We start from the raw sequence: 24,154 nt of genomic DNA, 5'->3' as shown, positions 1-24,154 counted from the left end.
AGCACTTTCTTCCCCTGCAAGAATATCCACAAATCACCTAATCAAGTAATGGAATACCAAATCGACCACGTTCTAATCGACGGTAAATTCTTTTCCGACATCACGAACGTACGCACTTACCGCAGTGCGAATATTGAATCTGACCACTACCTCGTTGCACTATGTCTGCGCTCAAATCTCTCGACGGTGTACAGCACGCGTCGGAGTCGTCCGCCGCGGCTATACATTGGGCGCCTACAAGACGGTAGACTAGCCCAAGACTACGCTCAGCAGCTGCAAGTGGCAACCCCAATGAAAGAGCAAGCTCTTGAAGATGGCTGGAGAGATATTCGATCCGTCATTGGAAGCAACGCAACTGCTGCACTTGGCACGGTGCCCCCGGATCAGAGAAACGACTGGTATGATGGTGAATGTGAGCAGTTAGTTGAGGAGAAGAATGGCATGGGCGAGATTGCTGCAACACCGCACGAGAGCAAACGAGACACGATACAAACGGACGCGGAACAGACAAAACTGAAAAATCGAGAAAAAGCGCCAGAAGGAAGATCGAGACCGTGAAGAGACGGAGAAAGTGTACCGCGCTAAAAACGCACGAAAGTTCTATAAGAAGTTAAACCGTTCACGTAAGGGCCACGTGCCACAGTCCGATATGTGTAAGGACATAAACGGGAACCTTCTTACAAACGAGCGTGAGGTGAACCAGGAGGCGACAGCACTACGAAGAGCACCTGAATGGCGATGTGGCAGACAACGGTGGCGGTATGGTAATGAACCTAGGAGCACGCGCAGGACATTCAACTTCCGGCTCCGAATCTACAGGAAATCCAGGAGGAGATTGGCCGGCTGCAGAGGAATAACAAAGCCCCTGGGTTTGAACAACCAGGAGAGCTATTTAAACACGGTGGTGTGGCACTGGCTATAGCGCTGTACTGGGTGATTAGCAAGGATTGGGAGGATGAGGTTCTGCCGCAGGAGTCGATGTAAGGTGTCGTGTGTCCCATCTACAAAAAGGGCGATAAGCTGGATTGTAGCAACTACCGCACAATCACATTGCTGAACGCCGCCTACAAGGTACTCTCCCAAATCTTATGCCGTCGACTAGCACCAACTGCAATAGAGTTCGTGGGGCAGTTCCAGGCGGGATTTATGGGTGTACGCTCTACCACAGACCAGGTCGCCGTACGTCAGGTATTGCAGAAATGACGCGAATTCAACGCGCCTACACATCATCTATTTATCGACTTCAAAGCCGCATATGATACAATCGATCGGGACCAGCTATGGCAGCTAATACACGAAAACGGATTTCCAGATAAACTGATACGGTTTGAACAACCGACAACGGATCTGGTGATGTGCGTAGTTCGAGTTTCAGGGGCTTTCTCGAGTCCCTTTGAAACGCGCAGAGGGTTACTGCAAGGTGATGGCCGTTCGTGTCTGCTATTCAACATCGCTTTGGAGGGAGTAATACGAAGGGCAGGGATTGACACGAGTGGTACGATCTTCACGAAGTCCTTCCAGTTATTTGGTTTCGCCAACGACATCGAAATCATGGCATGTAACTTTGAGAAGATGGAGGAAGCCTACATCAGACTGGAAATCGAAGCTAAACGCATTGGACTAGTCATCAACACGTCGAAGACGAAGTACATGATAGGAAGAGGCTCAATGTAAGCCACCCACCACAAGTTTACATCGGTGTTGACGAAATCGAAGTGGTTGAAGAATTCGTGTACTTGGGCTCACTGATGACCGCTGATAACGATACCAGTAGAGAAATTCGGAGACGCATCATGGCAGGAAATCGTACGTACTTTGGACTCCGCAAAACGCTTCGATCGAATAGAGTTCGCCGCCGCTATACCAAACTGACTATCTACAAAACGTTCATTAGACCGGTAGTTCTTTACGGATACGAGACCTGGACGATGCTCGTGGAGGACCAACGCGCACTGGGAGTTTTTGAAAGGAAAGTGCTGCGTGCCATCTATGGTGGGGTGCAGATGGCGGACGTTACGTGGAGGAGGCGAATGAACCACGAGTTGCATCAGCTGTTGGGAGAACCATCCATCGTTCACACCGCGAAAATCGGAAGACTGCGGTGGTCCGGGCACGTAGTCAGAATGTCGGACAATAATCCTGTGAAAATGGTTCTCGACAACGAAACGTCGGGAACAAGAAGGCGAAGTGCACAGCGGGCAAGGTGAATCAAACCGGTTGTGGACGATTTGCGGGCCCTCCGCAGACTGTATGGTTGGCGAAGTGCATCCATGGACCGAGCTGAATGGAGAAGACTTTTATGTATTGCACAGGCCACTCCGGCCTTAGTCTGGTAATGAATAAAAAACAAACTCGTCTTATGACAAGTGAGGGAAAACATGTTTCCGGAACAATTCCAAGAATTTTTATACCCATATTGCCAGTGTTTCTTCTAAATGATTTTGTGGCTACTATAGGGCCCACGGGAACCTATTCCGGGATGTCCGTTCCGGGTGCAAATGATCAGGTGGTCATTTTACGTTCTGAAGTCATAATCCTCGAATTTTCTACGAAACTGATAACTCGGGATACAAGACATCATCATTTGGTTTATATAAAATCAGCATATCCATTTATAAGACATGGTCTCCAAATCTGGAATTCCGGTAACTAAGTTATCCGAATCGGTCCTATGTGACATGGATCGGATAGAGGACGAATTTCTGAATCCATGGCTAACGGAATCGTCCAAATCGGTTGAAAACTGACGAAGTTATGGTCATACCAAGAATGTGGGTACCCGAGTACCCTGTCGGTAAGTCACGGGGTAAAAATATTCAGAAGCAACTCCCCAAGCCCCCCGTACTGGATTTTCACTTTGATATCACGCAAACCTAAATTTTGTCGAGTTTGAAGATTTCACGGAGTTTCAAGTTCCTGCGATGCGGCTAAAAGATTTCACTTGAAAACGAAAAAGGTACCCGGGTACCCTGTCGGTAACATAAGGGTTAATCACTATCATCAACTTTTCAAAAGTCTGAATCTAGCGAGAAAAATTTGACTCAAGAGCTATTTACATTAAGGAGTACTAGTACGACCACCATCTGATGATTCGCCGCTCTACCATCGATGACTGCTAGTAATGTCGCTGTTACCTGTTACGGATAGAGTCGCTACCGAACGCCGTCGACTTATCTCCTTGAAATCTCGAACGAAAAAGACGCGCGTGCGAAACAAGTCTCTTTTTGTGCACAAAGGAATCAAAATGTGCACCCATATCGTTTTCCAAAGGGGCGGAGCTAATGGTGTTACTTGATGGAATACAAGAAAGCTACTATCTCGCACGCGCACGCCATTTTGTCATTGGTTTCATCTGAGAACGCTCTTGCATTCTTACTGTTCAACGGTAAATCATCGAGAGGTTGGCTAGCAGCATCAAAAGAGATTTTCTGGCCGGCGCAGTTGCTACAGAAATTCCGGCTTGGCAATGGCGTCAGTAGCGGCATCAATGGCAATCATTGATGATGGAGCTGCGAATCATCAGCGGTCGGGCAGGTATCAGCAATCTTGAATTTTATCGATTTTTGGTTTAAAATGCGCAGTATTGAGATGAATAATAGCGTTGGGGAGTATTGGTAACGTGTTTGACCATAAGAGCGGTTCATTTAGAAATCGCATATTCATTAACTGCGGATTCATGCATCATGGCGTTACGAAACTTCATGGCAAGACGAGGAGTACCAATACAAATTGTCAGCGATAGAGGAACAAACTTCACCGCCGCCAACAAGGAACTAGCAAAAGCGCTCCAGGAGGTGGATCAGGATAAGATCATACGAACAATTATTAGCCAGGACACAGAGTGGAAATTCCTTCCTCCAGCTTTCCCACACATGGGAGGAGCCTGGGAGAGGCTTGTGCAGACGGTTAAGCGCAATCTGCAGCAGATGAAGCCAGGACGTTATCCAACTGAAGAAGTATTGCGGAATTGTTTGGTGGAAATAGAAAACGTTATAAATTCACGACCATTGACGCATGTTCCGGTGGATGATCCAGGGGCCCCTGTTCTGACTCCAAATCATTTCATCCTCGGGTCTTCAAGCGGTTTGAAACCTGCAACTTGTCTAAGTGATAGTGGAGTTGTTTTGCGACGATCTTGGCGAGCTTCACAAGTAGAGGCGAATATATTCTGGCAACGCTGGGTACGAGATTATTTGCCCGAATTAACGAGACGGACCAAATGGTTTAGCGATGTGAAAGGTATTCAAGAAGATGACATCGTGGTGATAGTGGATCCAGCACTTCCGCGAAATTGTTGGCCCAAGGGCCGGGTCATTGGAGTCAACCGAGGGAAAGACAACCAGGTGCGATCAGCAACCATCCAGACATCTACAGGCATCTACGAGCGTCCAGCAACGAAGATCGCTGTGTTGGATGTTCGTAACGAAGGACCTGTACACCAGAACCTTGGCGTACCCGGGGGGGAGTGTTGCGACCCCCTGGTCGACGCAACTCACCAAGACGACCTTCGTTAGAAGCTGTATGGATCAATTTCGTTTTCTTGTTTGTCTCAAACGGCTGACAGATGACAGTAATTAATTTGTGCATCATCAAATGAACTAATTTAATAGAATTGGTACTACCTACATTAAATTATATTCCTATTGAATTTGATACCCTTAATCGTCGGACCTGCAATGATTCGGCAAAACCGCTGTCTGAAAAGTGAGTAATTTTAAAGTCATGAAACAGTAAAAAACATTACATAATACTTGTTACACTAGGCATTAAAACATGAATTGCTAATTAATAAAACGCGGACGATATCAAAGAGATACAACAAAAACTAAACGTAAGTGCCTATGCAAAATTGTAATAGAAACTAAAAAGAACTAATGCAAACGAATAACTTGTAGGTATTTTTAACTGAACCATTAAACGCTGTTAAAAAATTGGAAATTTGTTGTAGTTCACTCCTTTGCTGACTGGTCAACAAAACGGGTGACAGAAATTCATTAGTCATAGTCTTCATCGATTTGGTTGTCGTCAGCAAAAAATAACATTATCTTTCAAGATTTTAACTTTGGTTTCATTGCTCAGGGCCATGGTTTGTTAAAGAGAAAGTTGATCTGAGACGAATATGCATCACAATACAAAACACAATCGCTTGGCGACGCTAGACAGTTCGTTGGATGCTAAAATAAATTTATTCTTTACTATGGTAGCGCATTCATCGGTTAAAACTGGAATTTTTCTCGCATGTTTCTGAGTTTGGTTTTGTTACGATTAGTGATTGAAAATGAGCGTTATTGAAAATAAATCGATTTTTCAGGAGCACCATTTGTTAATCTGAGTCAATATTTCAAAGCACAATCGCTTGACGACAGTTCGATCGTAGCGATACCGTCGGTAGCGGAAACATAAGCGTGTCGGAGAGAAGCGCTGCAAAAAGTTCATTCGCATGGTGACTGATCAAATATTGGATGTCGTCTGAAAACAGCTGCAGCCGGCCACAAATACTGTCGTCATCAAGTTTGCTTAAATCACCGTACGAATAAATTCATTTAAGCGTCTCTCTCCCGCACGTACTTGAGATTCTTTTATCGACGGAAACATTCTGCCAGGCAATTATGTTTTGTACTTTGAAGAAAATAATCTCGGATCAACTTTCTCTTATGAATACATTTTCGGCGGCATTCTTCATAGTGAACACATTTTCGAGGGCAAACACCCGACGACAGCCGTCGGCAATGCAGCAACTGCTTTTCTTTATTTTTATTTTTTTTGGGAAAACATTTTCACGAAGGAATTCGTCTGTGTTTTCTATATTGGGGTACACTTTGCGATTGCGGAAATCAGAGATCGTCACAAAAATATGATAGACCTCGAACGTTAATAGCTCAGCCGTTTCTCGATGGATTTTCAAATTTATTTTAGACCATTCGATCGAGGAAGAGTCAATGCTTCATTGTATTGTTAAAAAAAACTCAGGTTTTCAGCTATTTAGTATTAAAAATTGGCAAACAATTTAGAAAAGAAAACAACCAATCCCGTACACGCAACGCAAGCACAGACTTCAAAATCAACATCAATGGTACCGTGCGGGACCGAAATCCGTACAGCACCGAAATCCGTCCACCTAATGAGATATCAATAAATTAAAGGGGGTTAGAGGTAATTAATGTAGAAATAATTTATCTTGTCCTGTTCAGATACTTGGCAGTAAGCTTTTAGGGCATTGAAATGGAAAGAAGGCTTTGAAATTAAAACAACAAAAATCAGAAACAAATCGCCACCCACCAAACGCGGAGTTTTGGCCGCCATTTTGTTTTCGGGTAGAGCATTATTGCACCAAAAGTAACTGTGTTTCTTTGCTAATTGCGAATCATTACATAAGATAAGCAGAATACAAATCGAAGGGATCGCTTCTCAAGGTGCGTATCGAACTATTAACAGTGGTAGTTTAGTCAATCAGACTGTTTCAATTTAAATATTTAGTTAAAAAATAGCTGTACGGATTTTGATCCTTTGATTCGAAATCCGTTCACGGTGGACGGATTGCGAGTCAGGAGTAGTTGATTTTATTCATTATTTTATTATGTTTTTTTGTAGTTTTTAATGAGTAAATGTGAAATACTTCAAAAGTAGAAACCTTTATGCTCCTGTGTCAATGAAAAACGTTTTATTCACATTCGATTCCTATTTTCTAATGACTTTTTCATATACTAAGGTGCTTAAGTGTACGGAATTCGATGTCCCACGGTAGTCGTCGATATGGTTGCTGCAGATCATCCAGCCTCAACGATGGCAGCTATAGCTTTCTGGTGAGCTGCGTCGTGGTCGACCAGCAGCAGTGGCTAGTATCCGTCGCCGAGCAGCACTTATCTTTCGCAACAATGACGCCGGTAAATCACCGAGTGGCCAACAGCAGCAAATCAAATTTATATGTTGTTAAATCAATGCAGAATTCTAACAAACGTTTGCTGTTAGTGCTGTGAAACAAAGACCGGACCAGCATTCACCTATATGTGAAGAAAGGGTGGATTACAAAAAATTACGCCTGTTGCGGTCTCACTCCTCCAGTGGCGATGCTTAAAATCTATTTTAAATGGAGGCATTACTTATTCATAAAACGCATTTGGTGAACAAAATTGCACATTGAATAAAATTCCTCTCGCACTAAAACTCACTTATCAGTCCGGACCTGCAAAGAAAATGTCACGAGTTGACGACGGTTTACAGACGCTATCAAATTTTCAGTACTTCATGTGGATTGTCTCTTGCACATTTTGATAATTCCTTCACAAAACAAATTGTGATCCCGAAAACGACAAATCTTTTATTTTATTCATTTATTTATTTATTAGATTTATAATATTCGTCATCTGACACCTATTGTCTCAATGACTATAAGGTTAAAAATTATCGTTGAATCTTTTTGCGATCATCGGTTTTTCGATCTATCGTTTTTACTAGGCGGCGAGGCGGCTCTGTCCCAGTGTGGGGATGTAATGCCAAGAAGAAGAAGAAGAAGAAGAAGAAGAAGAAGAAGAAGAAGAAGAAGAAGGAGAAGAAGAAGAAGTATAAATACGTACGATTCATAACATTTGGCAAAGGACAGCTGTTTTATTCATTCAACTGATAAGCTTTTATGAGCTTTAAAATAAATTGCAATCTAAATCATTTTGGCGCAAAGCAATATTGTTTTATGAGTGTAGAACAAGATTGCTTTTTCGTCTTTCACATTGCACTTTCGCAATAGTGATTGATCGATGATCTTCAAAACATTTATGTATTTGTCCATTACGGTTTAATACTCAAGAGCAGAATATAAATAAGTTTAGTGTAGTACGTTATCGGGCAAGTTTTGTGTCATATCATCATAATTACTTCCATAATTTGCATGTATCAAAATTGGTTGATAATGCCTCAATTTTCTTAGCATGAAAATCTAACTAATATACTACAGCAAACTGAAAAAATAATAAATAAACAAAAATAGTAACATCTAATTGAAAAATCCGCCTTTTAAATAAACATTCTGTGCACCATCGTGAATTCGAAATTAGTTCATTTTACAATTATTTTCCCAATGTAGGCAAAATACATAGAAGCAGCCATGTCTAATGAAAAGCATTCATATTACCACCCAGATCAAGTTCCAAACCACCATTACAAAGCGTTCGTTGGACTCTACGGATGGATCCCACTTCACGCTCACATTGGACCGATTATTGGTCGCAAACTTTGTTAATTTGAAACGCGCTCTAAATTGAATCTGAACGAGTGCTTATCCCGTTTTTTCGGCTGCCTTGGCCGTACTTTTACGATCGATAATTAATTTCAAATCTGCCATTAATCACTGGCTGTAAATTTTCGATGGGTCTCCCGTTTCGCAGCAGCAGCACCATTTCATTAGCTGACAACGTTTTCCCGTTTTCCCGAACGAATGAAGGTGTCGTATTCCTCCCTGTGCTTCATATCCCACAGAGCGGATCGCATTTTGGAGTGTGGGTCATTAGAGTGGGTTTGTGCTTTGAAATTTTTCCTTCATGGCCGATTCTTATTTTAGGAAAAAATCGGCTGCTTGAAACAAATATTGTCCTTGAGTTGTCCAACCTCAATGCATACTTCGAGGTACTTAAAGAAAAATCTAAATACAAAGTGGAATAATTCTGTTTTTTATTGTTATCATTATTGAGAGTTATGCGACCGTTTCGGTGTTGGTATTGATTTGGGATAAATCTCGGGTGCAATGAAATTCGAAAAGTTTCAGTACTCTTCCGATTTGAGTTATGCGCCCACAGCAAATATCTTCAGGGTTTATAGTCTTCTTCCTTGTTGCCCAACAGTTTGATACGATGGTAAGCAACAGTGAAAACTGATTCACTGGTAAATTCCGCTGTCTCGCACTCGCTGTCAGAACTCGTTTCCAGGGCCAAATGAATCCTCCTCAGCCTGTCGTTGCTGCTGGCGCGCTTGTTTCCATGGGAAACTTTTGATCACAAGCCGTGCCAGCGAATGTGATTTTTCAGTTGGATTCCAAGGCACGCCATTTCAGGGGAGCGTGATAAGTTGAATTGCGGAATTAGGGCCTCCAAGATGCTCGGGCGTCGAACATTTACGGAAAAAGCACTTTCATTATTAGTTTTCCGCAAGCAGTTCCCAAGGCAGACTACACTTTTCCATGGACGGTCGACGCGGCTCGTTTCAAATTGCCTTCAACTTAGACAGGCAAAGCAAAATTGAATAATACCACATAAAAAAATAAATCTATTTAATTAATAGCTTCCCACTCGCTCGGCGAGCTCGATGAAGACGTTGCAGGGCTGATGTGAAGCTGAATTTACATTGCGGGAAATTTACCGTAAAATATTGACTAATTTTGGAGCGACACAGTTTTGAAGGTGAGTGCTTTGTCTTGCGGTTTACATTCTCTTGCTTGGCTGGAGGCAATATTCAAATTTTGCGAAACAGGCATTCAAAAGTATGACAACAATGTCAATTATCATCTAAGCTATGAAAAATGGCTCTTGTTCAAGTTAAGACATTGTTGAAATACCATATTTTGCATTATTTTGTAGTAGCAAGCAGAGGATTGTTTGCTCTAGAAATTTAAGACTGAAAATAAAAGATACCTTGACAAAAGAATATAAGGAAAGTTGAATTAGGGCTTCAGAGAGATGGATCTAATTAGCGTAAGACGGTATAATATGCCCCTCCTAAGACAATACTCGAATAACTTATTACTTATCAACGCAATTTATGCAAACCTTGTGTTATTTGGTAGTCCAGAAAGTCATAAATGCATTGCCTGTTTTCATTTGAAAATATTACAGAGAACACGTTATAAAGATTTTTTTGAAAGTCATGAAAAAATGGGTTTCAACAAGTTGTAACTCTTCGTGACGTCCACACGTCTGTAGAGTGGACGTCCAAACGTCCCTTACTAGCTCACCAGGACATCTCACGCAGGGTCGACAACAACCTGCTTAAAGGAACACACGAAACCAAAAATTGGAAGGGGACGGTACAAGAACCAACGTACGGACATGCAAGGAATTATATAGCTAATTAAAGAAGCATTGAAAGGTTAATTCATTTTAGCTTTATGTTTATTTTTTTATTTGTTCAGGGTTGGATACGTTGCAGCCGATTGAGGAGTTGGAGCCCATATGGGTGGCATGCTTACAAAACCTAGTTTCGCACTTGTCACGGGGTTGTTCTGGAAGGTTCTGCAGACGGGTGGCGTGGCTGTGGCCACCGTATCGGGCCGGATTCGGTCGGGTTCTTGAGAAGGGCGTTGAATGGTATGCTGGCTTGACCTGAAGTCGATTACTGGCTGGTACCGACGGGACGTCAGCGATGGCAGAGGCCAGCAGGGATCCTGAGATGGTCGTCGCGTGGGGTTCAGTATCGACCTGATGTCAGTCACCGGCAGGTACCGACGGGACGCCGGCGACGGCAGAGGCTTGCAGGGTTCTTGAAATGGTGCAAGCGTGAAATGGTGCAAGCGGCAAGCGTGCGAGGTCGTTGCAGATGGTCAGACGGAAGGCCGGCTTGACTTGATGCTGAACCGGCTTGTATCGACTCCGAGCGCTTGTTTCTTCGTGTTTCTCAGATGATCGCAACCTAGACACAACCTTCTAAGAGCGTGGACTTTGGCCAAACCTGGCGGTAAAGATGACGACTTTTTGCACTTGATTGTCGGAGTTGTCACCCTCTCATCCTTCTTCTTTTTTTTCGATTTCGCCTTCGCTGTTGGGGTTACCCGAGACAACTTCGCTCGGATTTGGGGTTCCACAGTAGTAATTACACTATTAAAGGAGGAATAGTCATTTTACTAATTAATTAGATGCCTATTCCCACTTGTTGGCACTACATGCGGAGTTTCACATCTTTTTGGTAGTTTTTATATTTGTTATTTTTGGATGAAAGTACGTTAATTCTCAACGAAAGTATTGTTACCGTTTTTGGTAACGAAGTGCCTAGGAAAAACGCCTCACCTTAAAGTGTACCCCTACAAAGACGTTTTATACCCCTTCATAAAAACTTTATCTATCGTATAATAAAAAGGTTACAAGCCCCTATGTGCTTGTCATTGAAAAACCAGCATAAGTCCGTTTAAAGTTTAAACAGGTTTGAATTACATTTCGATAGTTTCTATATCACTTGGAAGCAACTGCTGCTGGGTATGCCGCGCTTGTGTCTAGTAGTTAAGAGCATAACAGCTACATTGGTGCAATTTACCAGTGAAATAAATTCAAAATAAAACCCGATTAATCCACCAAGCGGTGATGGTGTTTTCCTCGTGCAAATAAAAAAGTCAGGATAAATGCCTTTGAGTGTCACTTTTTTAATCGATTTTTTTTATAAAAAAGCCCATAGTCCGATGTGGCCAATTTTCAAAAGGAAACAGGATGGGACAGGATTCTGCAAGCTTGCAAGCCAGTCGTTTAAGAATAAGTGCCTGAAAATGACGGTCTTCCAACATGTACTCAAAAACGGTAAATATAAAGAAATTCCAAAAAGGCGCTTTGCCTCTGTGGTTTAGAAGACAGGGAGGGGGAGGTGTTCTGGTGCCTCTTTCCCTACAATATTTTGTTCCTCATTTCTATGTTATCGATTGTAATTAATATCGGTACACGACCTTAAACCCAGAAGCAAAATCCCTTACTTAAGTTTTCTCATCTTATTAGTTAGCTTGTCCCTCTCTCCTTTCCACTACATCTATATTCCACTGGTGTTGTATAACTCTATCACTGTCGATCGATTAACCTCAGAAATATGTCCCTATGTGGAAATGTTGAAAAATCGCCCGAAACCAATTTTGTTCCCGCTCCCTGGACTATGGGGCTTTGATGAATTCGAGTTGTCCTACATTAGGTAGGACAAACTTCAAATAGGAACTTTTCTTTCACCACGTGCTCAGTGAATGGAGAGTCTTTTTCACTCTTCTGTTCGAGCGAAAAAAAAGTTGTAGGGGAAAGCAAGCCGAAATTCGCCTGCCCGGAAAAGCTTTGTATTTTGAAAGTATTTATTTATTTTACTTCCCAAGAAGACACTATTTCTCCAAGGATAATAATCTTTTATTCGTATGGGAATCCTAAAGCATATTTGATCAACAATTAGTCGTATTTTCTAGCAAATTTCCTTCCAAACCAGAGTGGCTCGTTTCACCAGACTGGTGCATTTCGAACCGATTGCTCCTACTTCGGTGTGGAATGAAAACAGTAGACCACATGGCAGTAGGGTCGATTTAGTGGAAAGAAACAACAAAGACGGATGAATGCCCAGGCAATCGCTCTCATGCATGGCGATATTTATCGGTTTCCTCTTCAGAATTGGCTACCAGCATAAGGAAAATCGAACAGATCCTACTTCTAGGAACACTCCACCATCGGTGCAGCAAATTGACTGATATGGCACGAAGATCCGCTTCTGTGGCTTTTTTCTCGTGTAAGAGTGGAAATGGTATGGGAGTAGCGTCTCCGACAGCCTATGGACAATCTGGTGCCCTCCATCTTTTTGATCACAGACGGCGTGCAGTGGCCGAGGGCCAGGAAATATTTTTCCAACTAAGCATTCCACTGACGTCACATGGTTACAGGTGGGTGCTCGAAGTTTTTCTTAAAAATCATTGATCTGAAACCATGGACTAAGAAATTTAATTATCTCACATTTGATTTGTTAAATCTGATTGGAGTGTTCCATGCAAGGCTCGATGGGTTGTAGATTGGCGAAGGTATAGCCATCGTTCGTGTCATTAAATGAGAGGAGATGCTTTTCAACATAGCATGAAGCTGAGAAGTCTTTTTCATAGCTTTATTAGTTGGCTTATCTCTTAAAGCTGGAATGTAGATATTCATTGTTAGAGAGTATGACCATGAACAAACTAATCAAACATACTCATTGGTTTGATAAATAACATTTTCAATTTGAAAATTCATAAATTTTATAAATTAAAAAAAAAAACTTCAAAATTTCGTTAAATCTGTAAAAATGTAAAAAATGTCGTTAAAAAATAATCGACTACTACCCTTGGCCGTTGTGAGTAAAGGGGCCTAGGACGTGGTGGGGTTTGATAGTGGGCTCTGATAAATCAACAAAAAATTGCATGTATCCGTAAGCAAGCCCTATCAAAGCGGCCGTGTGCCGATCAAGCCCAGCAGGAGTGTCATATTAGGATCAATACCAGTGAGATTCCGATTATGGTATACTGGTGAAACATGCTAATGGTTTGACTGCCTCCATCCCGGTGAACAGCCTTGCAAGCCTCCAGTAAAACTCAAAACCTGTCATCTATTCCGTTGGATAGTAGGTTCGAATCCTGGTAATAATAATTAAAAAAAAATATTAACATTCGGCATTTGATGGATGAACAAGAACATACCAGTATTGGTAGAATCATGCTCAAATCTCACTCACCGAAGCCTCATGCGCAAGCTGACTAGCTTGCAATTCTGCTGGGAGATCATCGTGCATGAGTTTTTTCACGCAGAATTTTGTCGCAAATAAATATAGGGGAACTGTTCCATTTTCCATCTCACTGAACATATATTCATCTCATCGCAAAACAGAGAAATACAGCACCAATCTTGTCGCTTCTTTTTGTTAACACGCGTGCTCACCGGTGAAAAAAAAATCACAAAAATAAGAAACCAACCAAATTCCTTTTCATTGCTTTGTTCTGGATGCGAAGGAAATAGGAGCTATGGGATAAAGTGCCGAACCGCTCCCCTATGTGGTAATGAATGAAAGTGATGCTACTCTCATACAATACTGCCGCTAACCGCAAAACGAACACATCTGTATATGGGCGTCCATATACAGATGTGCTCGACTTGCGGTTAGCGGCAGAATAGTCTTGGCTTGTACCACCTACGAATTTGTGCGAATTGCTAAATGATAATGCAAATGCTAAAACAGTTTTTTTTTTCAATCTTTATTAAGGAGTCTTTCAGCCCTAGGCTGGCTCGTCTCCGGATACTAAAAAATGTCAAAACCTAATCGAAGCGTATTTTATGATAACGTATGGATTTATTATCCATTGTTTTTAGTAAAGAAAGTTATTCCTATGAATTTAACGAAGAAGAACACGCAAAAGTCATGCAATGATGCAAATCGTGGGTCGAATCATGGACGATTCTCTGGGTCATGAGTCGGGTGGGGTTTGCCTCGCGCTTGATTTGAATCGTGGATGAGATTTGAGAATTTGGAGTTTTTTTTTTTACCAACACTGGGTATCATACCGGCATTTATAAACTTTTGATTTGGACTTTTGGGTGAAAAATAATATTTATGTTTTAACAAATTTCAAATGTTAAAATCATTGATTGTTGAGCTGAGCAAAGTGAAACTTATGGACAAGGCTCCCGGAATCCAAAACTAAATGACTTGCGTTTTCAAGTGTACCGCATTCAATACGGGAGCAACGCACAACTGTCATTTTTATTATTCCAGCGTTGCTGCGTCGTAGCATGTGTGGAAAAATAAAAATGATAGTTGTGCGTTGCTTCCGTATTGAGTGCGGTGCCCTTGAAAACGCGAGTCAATTTAGTTTTGGATCACGGGAGCCTTGTCCTTAAGTAGACATAACAAATTGAGCGAATCGTCTCCAAATTCGCATCGGATTGTTCTGGCAATGTTGCTAGCTGCTGAGAATGCCCTCTTTGGTTCAACCGAAGTTAAACTAATGCAGTCAATGCTGCAGTCTCTTTACGAGTTGTTCTTTAACTGATAAACCAGAAAAATCATCCATTAGAAGCATCTCTTCGTACTGATAGTAAGGTGTGGTCGTTGTCTCAACTTCAGGGTCGCTCGCTTCTCGCTTTAACTTCCATAACACGAGAACTCGCATGTTGTAAAAAAAAACAGTCTGACAATCTGAAATCCCTTTATATTGAAACCAATTAAAATGATATCAACGTGATTTTTTCGGTAAATAAGTAAAGGGGAAATAATAAAATAATAATAATAATAATAAATAATAAAATATACTATTACTCTCATTGAGAACAATAAGCAATAAACATCGCGTTTCTTATCAGATTTTTAAAAATCGTAGCATAGTGAAAAAAAATTCTTAATCCATCTATGATCCCATTCGGCCCTATGAGTCAAGACAAACATTGATTTGGAATTCTTCCACTTGATGGTGCTAGCCACCAGTTTGGTTGGATATCTCGGGATCTATGGAATTTAGGAAGTTGCCGTCTTTCACAAAAATCTTCGGGAGCTGGAAACCAATATGTTGAAAAACTTTTTTGTTTAAAGTTCATCCGAAAGGCAGCGCTAGTGTATTGAAAGATTGGTTTGATTCGATATCTCCGTATCTGTTGTTTTAGTGTTGAACTTAATTTTAAAATTAAAAAAAACACTTTAATAAAGAATTAAAAAAAAAAAAAAAAATCCGTGTCTGTTGGATAGTTTCTGTCTTCTACAAAGTTGTTCGAGAATTGGAAACCAATATGTTGAGAAACTGTTATGCTCAGAATTCATCCGCAAGGCGACACAACAGTACATGAGAGATCAATTTGGTTCGATATTTGGGGGTCTGTGGGATTTAATAAGTTACAATCATTTACAGTTCTTTGGAAATTGAAAACCAATGTGTTGAGGAAAGTGAGCTTGGTGGTCATATGGCTATCGTTTCAGCCCTTTACACAGGAGGCCGTGGGTTCAATTTCAGGCCTGTTACATTCTCCTACTTTGTAACGTTCTCTATATTTCTCATGTTCTAGCAATCGCTAGAACAGGAAATGGACTTCCATGCCATTTCCATTTCTATCATGTATCCTCAACTTGACTATTCTAGCAGTAACTATTAGAAAAATTCGTTTCCTACATCAGAAAATCCGTCTTTTGCTTTCATATCACATTGGCCATTCATTATTATTATCGAAATAAGCATCAAGAAACTGTTCATAGTAGCCATGATTCACATCGAGTTTCAGTACATCTAGTAAAGCGAAGCTCACTGTTAGAAGTGAAAAGTGCTAAGTGAGAAATAAGAAGTCAGAAGTGAAGTATAAGAAGTTATAGGTGAGAAGTGAGAAGGGAAAAAATTAAAAATGAGAAGTAAGAAGTAAGAAGTGAGAAGGAAGATGTGCGAAGTGAGAAGTGATAAATGAATAATGAGAAGTGAGAATCGCGAAAGTAAGAACTGCGTAATGGGAAGAAGGAAGTGCGAAAAAAGAAGTAAGAAGTAAAAAGTGAGAAGTGAGAAATGAGGAGTGAGAAGTGAGTTGTGAGAAGGGAGTAGTAAGAAGTGAGAAGTGAGGACCACGGAACGAGAAGTAAGAAACGAACTGACTTCCTTCTTTTTTCTGTCTTTTATCTCTCCACTCACTTCTCACTACTCAACATCTCACCTCTTACTTCCCTCTCTTCCCACTTCTTGCTTATGTTTTCTCACTACTAACATCTTACTTCTCCCTTCGCAAATATCACATCTCACTTTTCACATCTCTTTTGTCACTTCTTATTTCTCACTTTCCACTACTCACATGCTACTGTATACATCTACACTACTCAAAACTCACTGCCGTTTTATAGTTCTCTCTTTTTACTGATCTGTACTCATTTCAAACATCCCATTTCTCACTTCTCAATTCTCGCTGTTCACTATTTATTTTGAACATCTCATTTCTCACTTCACTTAAAAGGAAACAAATTTTACCTATTCGATCAAGTATTAATGTTTTCCCCCGGGATACGTCCCTAATTCTATGGTCCCTTCAATATCGAGTAAGGGAAAGTTCCGTGCAGTACATCATCCGTGCATACATCAGTATATTCTTGGGTTATTATTATATCTACGGTGACCACTCCACTCAAATATTGTATGGTAAAAAGCATTAACCAACTACTATCCCTAGTAACATATTGGTTATATGATTGTTCCATAACACTCTTGAAGAGCAAATTATGGTCTTCAACAGCGTTATAAAACTTAAAATGTTACTTGGGAGGTCATTATCAGGAATGGTTTAGAAAAAAAATGCTGGTTTTTGTCGAACTGTACAGAATGACCATTTATACAGGTGTTCCGGATTCTCGGAAAGGCTGTCTGGTGGCTACTCACGGTCATAGAATTAAAATATGTCTATTAACTCGAAGATCACCGTCAGAAGCGGTTTAGAAAATAAATGCGCTTCTCCATCTTTCCGCAATGACCATTTTTATGGACGTTTTGGATTATCCGGAAGGCCATCTCTGCCGTAATCTGAAAAAGTGACGTATACGCCATTTTCCAAAAATGGTGTTAACGAGTACTACTCATCGAGCTCTTTAACACAATTTACACGAAAAATGGAAAACATGCATGTTGTAAAATGGCTGTTACGTCACTTTTCCAGGTTACGGCAGATCTGATGGCCACCTACGGTCATAGAGGAGTGAGAACTGCGAATTAACTGCGAGGTCAATTTATTTAGTTATATTTACTCAAGCCATTTATCCGTCTATTGAATCGCAATCGATATTTTCTCAATTGATAAAGAATTAATTATGTGAGAAATACATGGTGGTTTGGGCCAATTCGGTCAGTCAGTTGACCTCACTCAATTTTACTCAATGTGTTGTACTTTTTACAACAGTGCAAGTCCCGCAAGTTTAATCAAAGAAGCTATGAATGTCCTGAAGAAAATGCCAAAATCGTTTCTGATCGATTGCTTTTCGGCAAGATTAGTCAAAAAAGCAAGATTATCAACGTATTCTGATCGTCTCTCTAAGATTCGTTGTTTGAGAGTATCGAATAAGTTGGCGGCAATTTCTGTGATTTGATTTGATAATTGCTCCAACTTAAATTGGAGCACCACGTCGGCTTTACATAGATTACAGAACTCACGGCAGAGTTGTTCCATAGTAGCTTGAATAGGTTCGGCGGGCTTGAATTATTTCACCTACCTTAAAAAAAATCACCATCATGACTTAAGTTAAATTTGGATTGGAGCTTCAAATAGATCAGTTTTTTTAACGGAACTCTTCAACTCTCCAAAACTCCAATTGCAACGCTTCAAGAAAAATTGGCAAAAGTCTTAAACAATGCAGATTTCTTCAACACTTTGAAAGGTTCAATAAAAAGTTTGAAAAAATATAAAAAACGATGCAAAATTTTACAATATCGTTCCAAATTTCAAAATTTTATTTGAATCATTCTAAAAATTCCGACGAAATTTAAAAAAAAATCACAAAAAAAATTAAGAAATGTCGTCGCAAAATGTTCGTTGGACATTTTGAAAGGTTTTTTGTTTAACATATTCAAAAATTCAAAGGAATGTTCCTTTTACAGTACTATCCATCCAACACTTAGTTGGGTCCACTGTTTGTCCATGGTTCTGGCACTGTACCGTAGTAATGTCATAATAGTGAACAAACTCTACAGATTTGCCGTCATTGCCTTCGTCGGCGCACATCAAATGAAGTAGAAAATCGATGTCAAAGTTGTTTTTATTGTTCCCATTCGGAGGGTGAAAATGCGCTTTGTGGTGCGCTGGCTATTTGATAATTAATCACTATCACAAGAATCACCAAAATCGTGGGGATGAATGACTCCATGGAATGCTATTGTGATGGGGATTTCATAGATTGATGACTTTTTGCAAAGTTATCAGCTGGCTGTACCGAGTGGACTGTAATTAGCCGGAAATGATTAGTGAACGCCTTTAACGATTTTCTGTAAACAAAACTTCAATTTGTTTCGCTAAAACTTTAGTTTAGTAGAAGCTTTATATTTGAGTAAAATTAATGATTGCGCTTTATTAGAAACTAAAAACAAATCTTTGCATAGTCAGAGCGTGCAAAACAGCTTCATTCAGCTTTTATTTCTTTCTTAATCCCTAACAAAAGTAAGTTCGATGTTACAAGATTACGAGAATAACCTACACCCGAAACAAGCCCCTGCATTTTCTTTCAGATACGTTTACAATATCACACACGGAAAACCGATTTACCAATCTGAGCTCATATTTGGAAGTTTATGCAACTTCTCTCAAAGCTCAAGTATGTTTGGCCAACATTGGACCCGCTTCCGTTAGCTCAAACTTAGATCAGACTGATTTGCTTGGTTCCATTCAAAAGCGGCCATCAACCGAAGCATTTTCTTGGGATGGAATCAATATAGTTTCCACGTGTTTGAATGGCTGTCCACCATATTCAATACAAATGTGTTTGTTGACGAAGCGAAGAGACTAAACACTAGTTTTGAAAAAAAAAAACAAAAAGATCGTTGCATAATCGTAATTTATCCTAGACTGTCAAACTTTGACTTCATTAGCAATGAAAAATAATTTAAAAGAAACCAACATCAGTTTTCGATAAAAAAAAGGTTACACGACATCATCTCATTTCGCCGCACAGATTTCAGCACGGAAACAACCCCAATCATGCCCCCCGTGCTTCGTAGATATTTTCATAGGTAGGTATTTATCTGGTTTGCCTCAATCCAACTGCGAAATGGCCCACGGATTGGCCATTTCCCTTCCAATGCCGCACGTTTTTTCGATGGCCATTACAATGCAATCAACCTAAACTGTGATGGACTAAAAGCGCTCTCGATATCATAGCGGCAGTGAACCCCACAGGCATCCAACGAATCGGTCGACCACCGCACCGGACCGATGAAGGGCAGGGGGATGCCACCGCAGTTGGAGTGAGCAACAGAGCATTGGCAAGTGCCAGTGATCTCAATTAGGGCGGCTTTTCGACGGAGAATTAGGCTGAATTGAAAGCGCCCCGGTGACGATGGAGGATGGAAAAATAGCTAATGACAGTGTGGTATTATGGAATTTGCAGAATTACAACAGCGCTAGGGAAATTGCGTACCTGTCTACGGTTAGGATGTGGTCGTCTCTCACTCGTACCCATGATACCGACTTGTTCCCCAGCTGTTTCACCTGTGGAAATAGAATATGGTGAGAAAATCAGAGCAGGTGTCGAGCAAAAAAGATGCCGGGTGGTGCACCGTGTTCCGGGGTAACCGGATTTTCGGCCATGCGCAGTCGGGCTCTCATCTCGGATTGGCGACAACGTCACCAAGAAGAGGCGCGTTCCAAGTGAAAACGACAACGTGACTTACCAGACTCATTGTAATACAACTAAAGTTACAGCATTGCGTAAAATGTGGAAATTTTAGACAGTTTGATCATTATTTATTTTGGGATTAGATGAAAAACGATTTAATTATAAGAATCGAGTTTATAGATGCCCTTGAATTGAAAGCGTTGTGCAGTAAACTTAATATGTTTGAAAGAATAAAAAGCAGATTGGATGTCTCACTTTTAGGGTGGAAAATGTATTAATACGCAATACGAAAATGTAGATGATATTAGTAATGGAATGAATCACTTTGAATTCTTTCCTCCCCTAAGGCCCCTCCCCTAAATTCCTCCCTTAGCATCAACAACCGTGATCTTCAATACACTTTTTTAAATACCGGGGGTTTTAAATGTCGGGGGTGACAGTGAGTCAAATGGAGTGAGAATGGGTCACTATTCAATGTACTTTTAGAATGCTTGTAGAATAGCCGGAATGTATCTGAGCGCAAGAAAACTAAATTACAAGAGACCTTTTTGAACGATCTCAAGACTGTCGGCGAGAGCGATGACCAATTTTCAGCCAGGGAGGGATCTGACGATTTGGTCTTACTGACGATGATGGTGATACCCGTTGCGTTGAAGAGGAATAAACGTTCGGTCAAACGATCCTTTCGGCCAAATGACCCATTCGGCCTAATGGTCTGTTCGGCCAAATGATATATTCGGCCAAACAACTTTCGGCCTAGTGGCATTCGACCAAATGGCTTTCGGCTTTATGGGTTTCAGCCAAATGACCCTTCCCCCTCAGCGACACTCGCGCTAGTAGATAAACATCATCAGCTAAATTGAAGGCATTGAGGTGCTTCTGACCAGGCTTGTAAAATGTCATCTGCATGTCATTTGACTAATTTGTTCATAACTTTCTTTAGAAACCAAATTTCATCCATAATTTTAGATGTACTCATAACGATTGAGTAGGGCCATATTTTTGTCCAAGGGTACATTGCTCTAAATATAACTTCTGAGGCTGGAGAGTGAAAACTCTCCAAAATGTCACGTGTCATTTGACATAATGTCATTTGAATGACATTTTGCCTCCCACGCCCCAGATAACATATTTACAGCAATGTCTTGTTAGACAAAGTTGTAGGCACATTTAAGCGCTATAAGTTCGTCATGTATCATGAATTGATAGTTACCTTCTGGAAAAAGTTCTGGGAAAATTATACAAACGAATGCAAATGACATTTTACAACACTGCTTCTGACTAATCAGGTGCCAGAGCCGCTCACGGTTTCGTACACATTGAACAATCGCATACACCATATGATATCGTCGATTACGACAAGGAACAGTAGCGGAATAGAATTCATCCTTGCCTCATTCCAGCCACTACCGTGATGGGACCAGGCAATAATCCGTTATGCATGACTCTACGAATAAAAGCTTTGTACTGCGGTGTCCCATATATTGCGGGATAGTTGATGCAATATTTACGTAACTCGGGATAAGCTGGTGTTCCGAATCGGACGATTTGTATTCCGCGTACAACTGATGCCCCTACTTCACAGAGAAGTTGTTCCAACGAAACGGCAGCTCCTCCAAGTGGCCATGAGCATTTTTGATCCACTTGGTCTGGTATCGCTGGTCGTGGTTCACGGAAAAATCCTCGTTCAGAAGACGTGGCGAGCTAAAATCGGGTAGGACGGCAAAATCAAAGAAGATCTGCTTAAAATATGCCGGCGGCGGATTAATCTATTAGGACAGCTTGACACAATTCGCATACCACGGTGCTACTTCCCAGAATATCTACCGGAAAGCCACGAATCTTTGCAGCTACACGTTTTTGTAGATGCGGGCGAAGATGCGTACGTAGCAACCGCCTTCTTTAGGATCGTAGACCACTAAAATTACTGTCAGTTCCCTGTCTTGAGCTTCAGGCTGCGTTGCTCGGAGCCAGATGAGCGAAGTCTGTAGCGGAAAACCACACACTGCAAATGAAACAACAATTCTTCTGGGGTGATTCCTCCACTGTTCATGGATACGCTCGGACCACCGGAGATATCACCAGTTTGTGGCGTACCGCGTATCTGAGATCTTGAACACTTCAAAGGTCGACGAATGGCACTACGTTCCCTCGCATCTGAATGTGGCGGATGACGCCACGAAGTGGAAAGAATGGCTCCAGATCAGCAACAGTCATCGCTGGTTCTGTGGACCAGACTTCCTGTACAATCCTCCAAACCTGTGGCCAAAACAGGACGCGCCATCTACTCCAACTACGGAGGAACTACGAAGGAAACCACGTACATCAAGAACTCCGAAAAGAACTAGTGGTGCAGTTCTGCCGCTTTTCGCTGTCTGTGTGCCGTTGCCTATGTTTACCGATTCATCGATCAGGTGAGGTGATCACGATGCAGAACAACCAGTCTCTAGGACTAGCGTCAGCGACTCGAAAGTGAAAGCAAGCTGTACAAATGTCTCCTTTCTTGGACAATGGAGGTGTAGTTAGAATGGAGGGACGGATCGACGGTTTTGCGGATGCGCCCTACGACTTCAAGTATCCTTCTGTGCTACCGAAGAACCATTAAGTTACCCAGCTCATCGTCGATTCGTACCATCGGGGCGGTACAAGCATTCCAACGGAAAGACAGCTGTGAATGAAATGCGGCAAAAATATCACCTGTCGGAGATGAGAGTTTTAGTCATTACCATAGCACATAGCGGGACAGTTATGCGAAAAAAAAACACCAAGAAAATATTGTATATCTCGACAGAACAGTCCCGCTAAACTAAAATATGAATAGCCATATGGTCGCAACATCTATTTCCGTTTTTACTAGCTGCATACTTAATATCCTTGGTTTGTGCCGTTCATTTTCTAACATTGTTCTTCTGCTACTTTTTGTTACGAGGGGAAGAGAGGGTTCAAAAACTTGGATTTTTGCGTTACGTAATTTGTGAACAGACCCTTGAGGTCGTTGGTTCATTATATTATTCCGAATAGCTACTCTGTCATTCTGTGGGTTCTGTCAAGCGCTAAGACGTTCGGTATCGCGGTATGGTTGCAACTTTTGTGAAGTGCTAGCAGTGAAATAGTGAGCAAAATGATGATACCCGATTTGAGAAACCTAACGAAGAAGGAGAGGCAGTTGCGAGACATGGTGGAGTCCATTGGAGAGTTTGTACAAGGGTACAATGAAGCACGCGATAAAGGTTCCGTATCTGCAAGGCTATTAAGTTGGATGAAGTGTATGACTCTTTTTGTGATGTTCGGGCTGAAATTGAAATAAGTTTCGAGCAGTACGACGAACAAGAAGAGGATTCGAAGGAGCTTTCCGAAGAAGCCCGCAAGCAGAAAGCGGCCAAAGAGAAGGAGCAAGGTGAACAAAACTCCAAAGTTCTGAAGGCATTCATCAACCAGTACTTCAGTTTGAAACAGTCGTTAGAAGCATTCATGCAAGGTCCTGGTTCAAGTATTCAGCAGTTTCCTGTGCAGCACGTCAACGGCCAGACTCCAATGCCAGCCATGCGTGTCAAGCTACCCCGACGTTTCGAGGATCGCTGATGGAGTGGGTCACTTTCAGGGACACTTTCAAAAACCTGATTGTCGACAATCCACACTTGAACGATATCGAACTAAATCGCTTCGATTGACATCACTGCGGCCAACTACTCCGTAGCGTGGAGACCACTTGGATCACGTTACGAAAACAAAAAGTTGCTGGTCAAATCCCACCTCGACGCTTTGTTCGCGATCAATCCAATGAAGAAGGAGTCGTTCGAACTTCGAAGCGCTAAACCATGTTATCGGTGAATTTCAAAAACATCTTCAAATGCTGGAGAAACTCGGGGAGCCCACCAAAGACTGGAGCACACTTTTGGCTCATATGCTCACATAAGCAAACTCTATTTAATCCTCAGAAATCCACCAACCAGTCTTCCAAATCCCCCATTCCTATTGCCAATCCAAGCATGCGATGTTAATCGTCACCCTCACAAGACACTCCCAATATTGAACTATCCCTTTAAGATTCCGTCTTCAGTTCTTCTCGCAACTACGATCGTGATCCTTGAAGATCAGTTTGGAGACACCATGCAAGCTAGAGCACTACTTGACAGCGGCTCTCAGCTCT

At 41.4% G+C, this 24,154-nt stretch overlaps 1 protein-coding gene across 4 annotated transcripts in view; it reads right to left on the bottom strand.

The window, feature by feature from the left end:
- The window catches only part of LOC134227861 (zwei Ig domain protein zig-8-like), a 706,001-nt gene that overhangs the window by 88,386 nt on the left and 593,461 nt on the right, over positions 1-24,154 (bottom strand). For all 4 annotated transcript variants that reach the window (XM_062709547.1, XM_062709550.1, XM_062709548.1 and 1 more), the window contains one exon: positions 19,807-19,877. In XM_062709547.1, coding sequence (XP_062565531.1) covers positions 19,807-19,877 — 71 coding nt within the window. The remainder of the gene's footprint in view (positions 1-19,806; positions 19,878-24,154) is intronic.

Source organism: Armigeres subalbatus, chromosome 3 (genome assembly GCF_024139115.2).
Source record: "Armigeres subalbatus isolate Guangzhou_Male chromosome 3, GZ_Asu_2, whole genome shotgun sequence".
NCBI classification, from domain to species: Eukaryota; Metazoa; Arthropoda; class Insecta; order Diptera; family Culicidae; genus Armigeres; species Armigeres subalbatus.
The sequence above is the reverse complement of the archived record's forward strand: the minus strand, read 5'-3'. Positions and strand labels throughout refer to the sequence as shown.